At 32.7% G+C, this 14,184-nt stretch overlaps 1 protein-coding gene across 1 annotated transcript in view; it reads right to left on the bottom strand.

Moving 5' to 3' along the window:
* Nucleotides 1-389: 389 nt before the first annotated feature.
* Nucleotides 390-14,184, bottom strand: part of Grik2 (glutamate ionotropic receptor kainate type subunit 2) — a 650,167-nt gene continuing 636,372 nt past the window's right edge. Inside the window, exon 16 of the mRNA XM_027402939.2 lies at nt 390-2,051. Coding sequence (XP_027258740.1) covers nt 1,887-2,051 — 165 coding nt within the window. The 3' untranslated portion in view covers nt 390-1,886. The remainder of the gene's footprint in view (nt 2,052-14,184) is intronic.

Genomic DNA, 14,184 nt, shown 5'->3' with positions numbered 1-14,184 from the left:
CTATGAGTGGAAAGTCAAATAGAGAAGTGATCATTACAGAGGACAAAGCAGAACAATAAAGGTAGTCAATTTCCAATTAAAAATGAGATAAGACAAGGTGTGTTGTCTCCACAACCATGTTTTTTCTCACTCTAATTGCCTTAAATCTAAAACCAATGTGTATGTAGGGGGAGTGGGTAGAGAAAGAGAGAGAGAGAGAGAGAGAGAGAGAGAGAGAGAGAGAGAGAGAGAGAACAGCAGCATCTCCTCTCCAGCAGGCCATTTCCTTTTTGCTTGTAGTTGAGGAAATACTAAGTTTGAGACCCAAAGCATTAACTGCTGTTGTATAGTTTCTGTACAAAAGTACATTTCATCCCTTTACACATACAAGAGAAAATCAAAGCCAAAGCTGAAAGTAAAATGGACATAATTTTAATGGATTTTTTAAAATTTTGTGCATTGGATTCAAACAGCAAACTGTGTGCACTCAACTGTTTTCACAATGTTGTCAAGAGATCTGTGTCTTTTTACCATTTTACACACAATTTTTCATTACAATGTTATCCACCCATGGGAATCAGGGGTGTGGCATGGTAAGCAGGGGTGGTAGTGCACCTAGCTTTTATATTACCTAACTTGAAAATATTTCTCTTCTATGATTCCTTTGTCATGATAAAAATAGTTTTCACCAAACGTTGGTGGTGCACACGCACTACCATTCATGCTTGACATCACACCCCTGACAGGAACACATGTTCATATTTGTTGATAAAAAGTATTACAAAAATTTCCATACAAAAACTATTTTCATAGAAATCTTGCATTTCCACAAATAAACCTGAACATTTTTTGGAAAAAAAAACTGCTCAAGAATTTTGTTCTTTTAATATTGTGACTATTGTTAAATGCAGTCCACTTCAAAGTTCTATTATGTACTTTTCTAAAGGTGGCAAGTCCCATTCTTTATCAATGAAATCTGCCCAGGCTCCATAAAGGTCTTTATAGCAGGAATGAGAGTTTCAGTTGACAAAACAGAATGTCAGAATGAAATCTTGGTCTTGCACAAAACCAGCAACACTGAACCCTGTATTACAAAGAATCATAAGGATTGCAAATCATCATCTTTCAATTAAGAATCTCTGAACCAACTGTTACTTTTTGTATTTCTGTTGTACGTTAGATAAGGGTTTTGGAGGTACAGATGGTAATCTAATTGTGTTGCCTGTGAGTGTTTAAAAAAAAAATTGCCTTAATATTTGACATTTATATCTCAATCCATGACAAAAACTATTACAAAAGAAAAAAAAGAAAGACAAGTAAAGGATGATGGTTTGTTTTCTGTTCAAATTGTAGGGAATGCTGGTGTGTTTAGCATTACATTTTTTCACTTGGCATGAGCAAATGTTGTCTGTTCAGATGATGATTAGACTGAGTATTGGGGGCTAGGAACATTATCACCTCTATTATAATGGTGACCAGGGGACTGTACTGTTTCTTGTAACTACAGTTTTTCCTGATTACACACACATTTATCCTTAAGACATTTTTATTAGTTGCCATTTTAGGAACCGACATTCATTCTCCTGACAAGAGTTGAACTTTAAAAGGAACCTGTAGTTTAACCTGACTGCATTTGAAACCAGCCACAACATTTGCATTCACTGAAAAGAAGGGAGGAACCCATGATAAACAGTGTAACCCCGTGTGACTTGCTCGAACCATGGTGCTTGTAAGTCAAGTCTGATCACTGCAACTGCTTAGATCTCAGAGTCTCTAGTTCATAGACACAGCGGCATGAGGTAACTCATTTTATTTTGCACAGGTTGCATATTTCCACAGGAAACATTCTCGCTAATTTGTATGGAAAAAAGACGACAGTTTGTGCTTGGGTGGCTGGCCTCCCAGCTTCATGCCATGGTTTCTTTACCTGGCAACCTTCTGTCATTAAATGTGTGCATGTTGATAACTTCTTCTGTTTTCACAATGACTGGGGCCTGTGGCTTATGTTTTAGCCGACGCTGGCACTTCAGGGACATCCTCAGTTCTTCCACCATAGCACTACAGAAGGACCTCTACAGAAGAACACAGAGAGATTGGACATTACAAAAGTGATATATGGACTTGATTTTACAATCATTCTCACAGACTGGCCAGCCTGCCAGGCTAAAACATGTTGACTATTTTATGATGATTAAATCAAATTATTATATTTTAATAAAAGACAATAGAATGAGATCATTACATTTTTGAGCTAGTTTAATGAGATTTGCCACCAGATAGTGAAAGAATCTCTCCATTAATAGTTTCTGTTATTTAAATAGATTAAATTAGATTTTCTTATGATACTATGGAAAATTGATTAGTGTTATGTTGATGTCTCACTTAAAGTGTAAATACAAATAAATCTCTAGCAGATTATCAATAGTGTTACCTAATTATAATAGAAAATGTACCTTTTTGAATTAGAGGATGAGATACACAAATTTTCTCTAAACATTATTTCTCTATTGTTTAACTCAAAAAAACAAAAATGGCACTCAGACAAACAAAATATAAACAAAATTTCTGTAATTAAATTACAAGTTTTTCTATTATTATGTCTATACAGAATTGACAATGACTAGAAACATATATGATACAATCATGAAATGGGATATTGTCAAATTTTAAACACCTAAACAGGCATCATCTGTAATTCATCATGAATGACTTCATAACAGAGAGCTGAAAATAGTTTACCATATGAGAAAAAAATAACTCTAAGTTTTCCATCTTACTGGCAATAGATTTTCCACAAATTCTGCATCAATAGCTAGGACTCATTAGTACAGCTGCTGGATATTCATATTAGAGTCATTAATGTGAAATAAAATTTTGTTAATCTCTTTCCTTACTTGATTAAGACATACAGAACAGATCCCTGAACCAATTTCATACTATAGTTGAAATTTAGAAGCTCTGAGACTGAAATTAGGATCTTCTGTTCAAAAAAAACCAAAATGTACACAACATACAAAGGTAGACATTTATGAAAATTCACAGCATTCAAAAAGATGATATGAAACAGGATGAAATAAAAAATAGATATTTTGAGATATATTACTGAGTTAGCCATTGCTGCTTTGCAGTTTATCATCTTAGGATACAGGCTTTAAAAATTATAGTATATGTGTCTGATGTTTTTTAAAATACTTTGCATGTGTAATCTTTTCTGACACTCAAAATTTTATTATAAAGTATTTGGGCCTCGCAGGATTGATGCACAGTAACTCAGAGAAAAAGTGACTTGCAACTGGGCACACAACGTAAAACAGCCTGACAATAGTCTTGTGATTTTTACATAGTTCCACAGCCTTCTTATTATTTCATGACCATATGTTCACTTCTTTAGAAAGGTTCTTTAAATCTTTGTTTCTTTTGTTGAATCTTTAAAGATTAAGACAGTAGAAGACGTGTTTATCATCATATAAGAAACAGGTCAAGCCGGGTGTTGTTGGCTCATGACTTTATTCTCAGCACTTGGGAAGCCGAGGCAGGAGGATCTATATGAGTTCCAGACCAGCCTGGTCTACAAGAGCTAGTTCTAGGACAGCCTCCAAAGCCACAGAGAAACCCTGCCTCGAACCCATTTCCCCCCCACACACAAAAAAAGAAACAGGTCAAATCTGTGTCTCCTGTTTTCTCCTACCCACCAAAAGTTCTCAGAATCAGTCCCATTACATTACCTATGTACCTGCCACACTTCCATGTTCTTCCTCTTTTATTGACACATTACTTTCTTCTTGGGCATCTATCCATATCCCCTCTGGTTTCTTATTCTGGTATTTGCTGTGCTGAGTCCTTTAAAGCTTAGTGTGACTCTAACTTTACTGCTTCAGCATACAATGCACGTTTCATTCCTGAAAGTTCCTTCTACAGGCTAATTCATCTTCACTCAGTTTAGTTTTATTCACTCAGTCTATTGCCCTCATTATCATTCTTTTATCTTTAGCCTCTGGGTTTTCAGTATGCCACTCTCACTGAAGTGTAAAGAGAATGAATTCATATTTACACACAGATATGCTCTTCCAACAGTCACCCAGTTAACCACAGCTGCACATGACTCTACTGTTTTATTTTTATTTAACAGTTCCTCTGGATACACTGAACAAAATTTTGCTTGTATCTTAGAAGCTTCATAAAGTACAATGAAAAACTTTAAGATATTAGTAACTTTGAAATAGTAAAACAATTCATGTAATAGCACTTGTAATGCGTGAAGATTAAATGGTAGTCATGAATTACAAAATTGTTACCTGGAGTTATTCATTCTATGTTAAATTACAAATTTTGAAATTCATGATATATTTTAATTTAAGGCTCACTATGACACTGACAGCTGGTATAGTGGAATGGTGTTGCTTATTGATTAATACCTTCTATTAGAAGTATATATTAACAACATGATGATTATGATGATGAAGATGGTGATGATGACAACACAGTAGAAATGGAAAAATCTGACTCCAAAAGGGGGAGGAAAACATTGTCTTGAGGTAAGACAGTCTTGACTCTCTGTTGAAACATTTAATAGAAGAATTGATTAATATAATAGTTAATATGACAAAATTAGAACTCGATCTCATTGACATTTAAAACTGGTATAAGATGTGAATGAATTTAAATAATTAGAAAGTGGCTTTACTTAATATAGAGTTTCCAAATATTAGCTAATGTTTAACATATTTTTCAGTCTTAACCTCAGACTATTTGATGGTGTACATTTCATAGCAAAACAAAATGTAAACATTAAATTTATGCTCAAGAAATAGGCTAAGTTGCTTGTTTTCATGGGAAAACATCAATGTGCATACACATTCTATTGGGAAGGATTCTATTTCCTTTATAGTAAGGAATTTGGTTATTGTTATTTAGTGCTTGCTTTAGACTATACATTGATATATATGAAAAATTTTAAATTAATGTCATATAGTATCAAATTTATAATATTAATATAAAAACATAGACAAAATATTGCTTCAGTTAAATACCCAATATTTTTATCTCTTATAATATTAGATAATCTTAAGTGATATTTATACACTCTAGAACCATATCAAAATTGTAAATTGGAACCTCATTTCCCAAGCAATCATAAAGTAAAGAAAACTTTTATCTCAGAATTTTAAATCAATCTGTGGTCTTTATTATATAATTTAAAAATACCAATTTTGTTAATTTTCTCTCTGAATGAGCTGAAATTTGCCAGTACTTTCTTTACCTATTAGTGTCCCATTAACAGAAAAATATTTTTGTTTATGAATTAAGTCACTATGAGACAATAAGTTTTCATCTCTTTTTTTCTCATTCCAATCTCAAAAGAATTGGATAACTATAAAATTTGAACTAGATTTGTGATTAATTTTTATTCCTTTCTTAACATGTTGCCCCCTTCATCTACCTCTAATCTGAATTGCAAATTCACAAAATAGATATTAGTTTGTGTCTCTGGTTAAAACCACACAGAGTTTTTTTTTGTGAGCCTTCATTCTTTTACTTTGTGCTATCAAAAATTTACTATGATGTTTACCTATTGATTTAATTTCATATCATTCAAGAGAGATCAATTGCTTTTCTAAGTGCTAAATATGGATGGGGATTTTCTTTTATTTACATTTGAAATGTCTTTACAATACTCCTGTACTCTTAATATGACTTCGCTGCAATGTCATTAAGATATAGGAGGAAGGAATAATAGGAAATAAAAGAATCAAAGGGGACAGAGAGCAGAGAAGACGGAAGAGAGAGGGAAGAGAGGGAGTGGCAGCAAAGTACCTGGCCTTTCAAACCCTCTTTTGGGGGTGAAACCCAAGTGTTGTGGCCTTCGGTGTGGGAATTCCTTAGAGTGAAAACAATGGTAAAATGTTTCTTCACATTAAGGTAACAGACTACAAAAAGGAAAAGCAAGGCACAAGGATACTAACCATCATTAAAAACCTCTTAGAAACTTTCAAAAGTTTACTAAACAGTGTCTGGCTGGTATGGTGGCACTAACCAAATAGAAGATTCCTGAAAATGAAAATGTAAATCTTTGAGCTGTTAGCATGTATAATTGCATTAAAATCAGTAAAAGTCTTCATAAAATTTACTACATTGAATGAATCAACCTGTTATTTACACATCCCTGGAAATGAATGCCTTGAATGGCTTATTTGAAAAGCCCTATGTTATATTTTATTATAAGTCAAATCATAATTAAAACATAAATGATTTAAAATTTCCATTGTTGGTTTCTCAGAAATATCTTTTCTTAACAACTTAACTTTGTAACCTATAAATGTATGATTCACAGAATGGAAGAACTTGAATGCACAAGATTGTTTTAATGTAATAAATCTACAGGCAGGCATTGGTGGCACATGCCTTTAATCCCAGCACTCGGGAGGCAGAGGCAAAAAAAAAAAAAAAAAAGAATAAAAAGAAAGAAATCTACCTGGAAATATGCTCCATATAGAACACTGACATAGTTGAAGTTTACTTTATGTTAAAACCCGTAACTGAAGAAAAAGAACTAGTCTCTTGTTTTCAAATTTAAATTTATTACCCTGTGTTAAATAAGTCTATTTGTCATCTAAAGAAATAATCATACAATATGTTTTATTAACAAGCTATATTTTATGTGACATGTTTTCCCAGTCTAAAAAATAATGAATCATTATTCTGCATTTCATTGAAGATAATTTATAATCACTTTTTGCCTCAAGGAATTGAAAATGTATGGAAAGATTTATTAGTTATTTGCTCAAGAACTGTGAGTCATGTACAGTGGGAGAAAATCAATACAGTAATTGAGATCAGTTACAGGAAATGATATCACATTAAGTAATTTCTAAGAAAATATCTAAAACATTAGGAAAAATGTGAATGTTACATAATATTTAAAAATATTGGTATATTAACAAAATAAATGTCAGTTAATATGACCAAAAAAACTTCCTCCTGACATAGTTGATTGTTACTCGAAGCCTTTAAAGAAATATAAATACCTTGTAATTTACATATCACAATTTTTCATTGACATAAGGCTAGATGAACATAACATGGAAGCAATGAAAGAATGTAAATGACTAGGTACTACACAAATGCTCAGAAATTATAGGCACTTTGATCTTAGTATTCAGTGCTATTGCTGCTTTTAAAAAAAAGTTAGGATATTTACAATTCCTTGTGAGAGGAAAATTTACATATAAGATTTTGAGAGACTGATTTTGCTGTAATTTTAGAAACTAAAACTATGCCTTGGAAATTTAAACTGTAGTTCTCAGGTTTACATGTCAATAGTATCAGAATGGAGGCAGAAACTTTATTATTTAACTTTCTATCTCTGGATGTTTGACAGAGTACCAGTCTCCATTGTCCTGGGTTCACTGCCAAATAAGCACTTGCCTACTTCTTTTCTTAGCAATCTTTAAATATTTCAGACTGAAAATTATAAATCAAGGAGAAAAAGCATGCAAAAATGAGAAAACATAGGTCAGGGAAATAAACAACAAAGCATGCTACACTCAGCCTGGGATGTTTTATAACAATGAACATATTAATAAGTACAATAATAAAGTATCCTCAGAAAACTTTACTTCAAACAAATTTACCCGTGATTTTATATTGCAGTTTTCAAGTATAATGAGACTAAAATCACAAAACCACTCCACCTTTTTCTATATCTTAAACTTACTTAAACTACAAAATACAATGAATAAAGGCCACAAGCTTCAAATTCCTGCAAATAGTTTCACATAACTATGAGGCAAGCTCAGGACATTTTTGTTGTTAACCCTAAGTACCTTAGATGTTCCAAATTTATCACTTTTTAATTATGAAAAATTCTTTTAATACTTTGACATCTTTAAATGAACTTGACAAGTTAGTTAAAATATTTCTAGTTCAATACAATTTCAAAAAGTTCACCTAGGATCCAGATCATATTAAGTGGAGATAATAACAATAAAGCAGACTAAACCTGAGAGACAAGATATAAGCTCCTTTGAGCCAATGTTACTCAAAACAACCAAACACAGATGCACAAGACAAGGATATTATAGAACCTTCATGGTGAAGTACTCGACAACTTTCCCAGCACTTGGGAAGCTCAGGTCACATAAGGTTTATGAATTTGAGGCCAGTCTGGGTTACACAGCAAATTCCCCACCAGCCTGTAGTAATAAGTTAGACTCTATCTTGAGAAAGAGAAAAGATCACAGAAATCTCCTAAGCTAATAAACCAAAATTGTTGTCTGCACAAAATCCCTATAAATTGGACAGTTACTTCTAAAACTTTTATAAATGTCTGTATTCATTTTTCTTGAGGAAGTCTGTCTGAAAGTCGCTAAATTTTTCATTTTAACAATAATATTAAAATAACAAATAACTTTCATATTACAGTTACATGTAAATCTTGTTTCTTATTAAGTATGACCTTTTTTTCATTTAAAAGATTTAACCTTTGGTCGGGCATTGGTGGTGCACACCATTAATCCCAGCACTCCGGAGGCAGAGGCAGGCAGATCTCTGTGAGTTCGAGGCCAACCTGGTCTCCACAGCGGGTACCAGGATAGGCTCCAAAGCTACACAGAGAAACTCTGTCTTGAACCCCCCCCCCAAAAAAAAAGATTTAACCTTAAATAACGTTAACAATTGCATTTAAATTTGGGTCAAGCTCAAACTGCCTATTGTTGCCTAACCATAACCCATTGTTCAATTCCTCCTTCATTCTCTAGCCCCTACAGCCAGGATCTGGAAACTGCAATTCTTCTTTTAGCCTCAATTTAATCAGTAGTTATAGCTTCCACACCCAAATGAGATTATCCTTAACACAAGGCTTTCTTTCCATTTGCATACATGTAATAAATGACTGATTCTCTTATCACAACTTTTAAAGTTTTTAATTATAAATTTAAAAGTCGGCATATTGAGTAATTTTTTGAAGAAAACCTGAGAAGTCATAAACCCCATGACACAAAAGTGAGCTGTGCTCCTATGTCTTTTAAATTCCAAAACCAGTTTTTCAAACATTGGTGACTAAAAATAATTAAAAAGTGAGAATGATCAAAGGCTTACCCAAGGTAACAATCTACCCAAATAATGTTCTTAATACAATTTCATGGGGGAAGAAACAATCAAGAAACAAGTAAACAGAATCTAGAGAGCAGTTCTGCAACTGAGAATGCTGCCAGATCTTGAAGAGATCCAGAATTCAGTCCCCAAGACCCACATCAGGTGGCCACAGGGCATATAACCTCTGACTTCCATGGGTACCTGCACACACATTCACAGACTACCACCCCACCACATAAATAAAATTAAAGAAAATAATTTTTTGAAAGAAAGAGTTAATACATATATTTATGTAATAACAACTCATGAAAAAGAGGCGTTGAATTTGAAATATAGTGAAGAGGGGAATGTGGGAGGTTTGAAGAGGGGAGAGGATAGGAAGAAATGTAATTAATTTATAACCTCTAAAATGAAACAAGTTAAAAGAAGTAAATGAAAACAAAAATAAACAAAATTTCTATGTTCATTTTCTATTGCATGATGGTGTTTAAACAGTATCAGATCATTATTTCTGGTTGTGAAAAGCATAACTAACCCTGGAGATACACATATTTTTCTTTACCAACAATAGTTCAAGGGTTTTAGGATCTCTCTCTCTCTCTCTCTCTCTCTCTCTCTCTCTCTCTCTCTCTCTCTCTTTCTCTCTATCTCTCTGTCTGTCTCTCTCCCTCCCTACCTCCTTCCCTCCTTTCCTTTTTTTTTAAACAGGGTGCACCATGTTTTAAAAGTTGTAAAGTCATTTTTAAAGGTATAGTAATTATTTGTCAAGGTCCAGCCTTAATTTTATAATATAGTTCATAATGATATAGAAGATAGTCTATTATTGTCAAATAACTGGAATGGATTAGCTAATTTGGAAGATTAGTGAAGAACATGAAGACAAACTTCCTGTTTTAACAGAATTGATGTTTACATAAAAGACATTTTAAAAAGCATATTGTAGGGGAAATAGAAGAACACCCAACTTCTAGACAGTGACATAAAAATGATAGGAAATGCACTACTTATTCAGTTTTGCACACAGTTTTAACTTGAATTCTATGTAAATGTACATCTTCCAGCTGAAATGTCTTCCACTGAACATTATTCCAGAAGTTCTAACTTTTGAAAAGTAAAGTGCAGGAGCCAGTATACATGTAAAGAGAAATCAGGCACTAGGGAAATGTTCAGAGATCTACAAGGTTGACAGCAACTAACCATCTAAACAACAATGGAGAGGCTATCTTAAATGAGATTGATGACTAACTTATATGCCATCCTAGTGCCTTCATCCAGCAGCTGATGGAAGTAGAAGCAGACACCCACAGCTAAACCCTGAAATGAACTGGAATCCAGTAGCAGAGAAGGAGGACCGATGAGCAAAGGGGTCAAGACCAGGCTGGTGAAACCAACAGAAACAGCTGACCTGAATAAGCAGGAGTTCTTGGCCCCTAGACTGATCACCGAGAAACCAGCAGGGAACTGATCCAGACCCCATGAATGTGGATGTCAGTGTGGAGGCCTCGGAAACCTATGCAGCCACTTGTAGTAGATCAGTACTTATCCCTGGCATAGGAATGGACTTTGGTAGCCCATTTCACACAGAGAGATACTCCCTCAGCCTAGACCGGGGGAGGGCCTAGGCCCTATCCCAAAGGATATGACAGACTCTCTCGAGAACCCCATGGAAGACCTTACTCTCCCTGGGGAGCAGAATTGTTCTGGGATAGGTAAGGTGTTAGTGGGAGGCAGAGGAGGAGTGGAGGGAGAGGGAACTTGGATTGACATGTAAAACAATCTTGTTTCTAATACAAAAAAAAAGTAAAATGCACTTGAACTGCTTCAATTAGTTGTAGCTACAATAAAAGTGAAGTAGCTTGTAAAAACTTAGGCATGACTTGTAAAATGTAAATGTTAGAATAAAATATTTGTGTATAATTTCTTAGAATGTTTTGCAAGACTTTTATAAATATATAATTTATTATAAGAAACATTAGTTCTGTTATACCAATTCTTCAAAACTCTGTAAGTAGTCCATATTATGAGAAAATTATTTTCCTTTTAAAATCACAAGACCTTTTGTCCTGAAAATTTAGACAACTCTGATTTCCTCATACCAGAAATCAAGCTGAGCAGTTGAATTTTTTGTGCTTCTACTCCTTATATTTACAGTTTTCTTCTATATTTATTAAAACTATAAACAAAATTCTATGTATACACAAATATTTTGTTTTAATTTCTTTGAAAAATATAACTTAGGAATTTCTTTCTGAGACTTGCCTGTGTTCTCTGTTAATTAACAATTTACACTGACAGAAATGGACTCTGACTGGAACAATTGTTCCTCATCCTATTGTGATACATTATATTGCAAACATTTAGGTGAAAATTTAGCACATGCATGTTTCCAGGGTAGAATATACTTACTAGGATTTTAATAGCTTGGTACCCAGATTTCGATTATAATTTTCAGACACATTGACTACATTTACTTTATAGTTAAAATGATAAAGTAAATATTCGGGGCATCATTTTGTATTTCTATATCAAAGAACTCAGTAATTTATATACAAACTATACAATAAAAACAATGTGTAGAGAAAAATTCATTTAAATTACATAATGAAGAAAATATTACTATAAATAAACACATATCAAATTGTTATGCTATTATTATTGCTGGAAACCCAAATAATGTAGAATTATAAATACCCATTAAAGAACAGCAAATTCAAAATAACTAAAAATGATTTTATGCATGAGTCATTGTGTTATGAATAATTTTAAAAAATTAAACTCCTTAGAAATGTTTTCATAAAGCCAATTGTCATAGTTAAAAGAGAATCAAAATTCTTTCAAATGTTGGTCAATACATTTATTTTTTAATTGGCTGGGTATTTTTTCTGCATATCTGTTTGTATAATTCATGCTTGGCATCCATGAATAACAGAATAGGATTTTGGAGTCTTCTAGATCTGTAGTTACAGATGGTTCTCAGACACCATGTGTGTCCTGGGAATTGCCACCAGGTACTCTGCAAGAGCAGCAAGTGTTTTTAACTATTGCAATATCTGTTTAGCTCTGAGAGTCAAAATTATGTTTGTAAGATGCTCCCTGCTCCCTTTGTAAGGAGCTTTGTAAAGAGAGATCTATGATCTAAAACAAATAAATGGACATTTCCTGAGAAGGGCAAACATTTCTTTGGAGTGTTTAAAATTAGCAATAGTTACTGGAAACTTAGACAACATTTACAACATCTATGAAGTCAAAGAAAATATAACTCAAAAATTAAACATATCTACTTACAAAGTATTTATTCAGACAAATAAAACATTTTATATAATTCCAATTTGTCAAGTAAAATATTGGAAAATAAAATTTATTTATCTCAGAAATTAACAAAACTAAAAATAATTTTTCTTTGAAGCTTTACTATTTATATCAATATTAAATTTTTACTTTGAAAATTAGTACACCATTGAAAATGGAATTTATAATTAAAAATCACTAAAGTCAATAAGTTTCAGTTTCTTGTTTCATTTTTTTCTAGACTTCCTTTTGTTTAACTTTCAAACATCAAAAATATGAAAACAGATGCATGTTCAATAACTTTGGTTTTAAATTATAATTTAGAAGAGGCTATCTCAAAAACATTTTTCTGTCTTTAAATGATAGGCACTATTATAACTTGATTATTATCACTAGAGATGAGAATTTACATAAACTATTACATGTTCATAAATTTTTACTATACCATTTGTATTCAAATAGGGTTTGTGTAACTTGTCTATTACAGCTCATTTAGACAAGTACATTTTTCATTGTAAAACATTATAGATTGAATAAAGATGATGTCGAAGAGGAAACTTACAATGTAGCACTTTGTGGATGAATTATTGAATGACAACCTCTTCCTTTTGTAACATAAAAAATAATTAATTGCAGATATATTTTGTTAATAAATATTAACTGGGAAGCTTCACAATATTTACTTTTATTTTAATATTATTAGTAAAACCTAAGCTAAAGATATGATAAATAATAATATAGTGTGATTTTTGTATGTACATTTGCATACATGTTGATGTAGTCCACAGTTAAATACAGAAATATGCTTAATAACATTAAACTACTGCATAATTTAGCAGGAAACTTTTCTATGAAAAATGAATAAATGAAAACAGAACCTTAGATAATACAATAAATGTGAGGCATCAGTACTAAAGAATCAATAATTGATTAGTCTAACATATTGAATTACATAGAAACAGTGATATCCCCCATTGTATATATTTACAAATAGGTTTCTATAATTAGTTTTATTAGTAAGTTAGTGATTGTGAGATAATAGCTGTATTAGACAGATCAGGTTAAGAAAAGTATAGGTGGAAAAATAGGTATATTTATAATAATTAGGTAGATGATAAAGAGATACATAGATACATAGATAGAAAAATAGATGATAGATGAATTTTTCCACAAGGTATTGCTTAAGAACCTGAAGATTTTAAAAGGGTGGTATGAGCTAGGTCTTTTTCTTAAAGGAGAGAAAATTATAATTTGGAGAAAGACATCCATATTGAAACAAGAAGTATAAGTGAAATGTGTTAAGAAGTAAGAGAGAGGTGCTAGGGTAGGTTCACAAATAAAAAATGTTTTAATATGAGAATATAACTTTCCACCTGTCATGATCTGGGGAGGTATATTGTAAATAATGTAGAGCTAACTAGGCATAAAATAATATGCAAGTCACATTCTTTTTCATTACAATAGGTACCAAAATACACCCGTATCTTGCAGAAACAAGCTTGTGCCAAGTGACCAGACACATTACCTCCTCCAGAGAGGGAACCTTTCTATACAATTTAAGGTGTAGTCTATCTGCCTGTTCTAAAATGACTGGACTTATGGGAATATTCAGAGAAGAAAAAAGAGACAATGTTCACTCCAGTCAAAATGAAAAGTATAACTCTGGGAACCCAAGAGAAATATGCAAACTGGCGAGAAACTGAATCCCTGCTGCCATGGCCAGGGAAAGGTGCTGCAGGTTCTTATGCAGAGCTAGAGAACCTTGGGTACATAATAGAAGCAAATTAGAGTCTGTGTGACAATCATTGAGCATAGCCAAATGTT

The sequence above is a fragment of the Cricetulus griseus genome, chromosome 2 (assembly GCF_003668045.3).
Source record: "Cricetulus griseus strain 17A/GY chromosome 2, alternate assembly CriGri-PICRH-1.0, whole genome shotgun sequence".
NCBI classification, from domain to species: domain Eukaryota; kingdom Metazoa; phylum Chordata; class Mammalia; order Rodentia; family Cricetidae; genus Cricetulus; species Cricetulus griseus.
The sequence above is the reverse complement of the archived record's forward strand: the minus strand, read 5'-3'. Positions and strand labels throughout refer to the sequence as shown.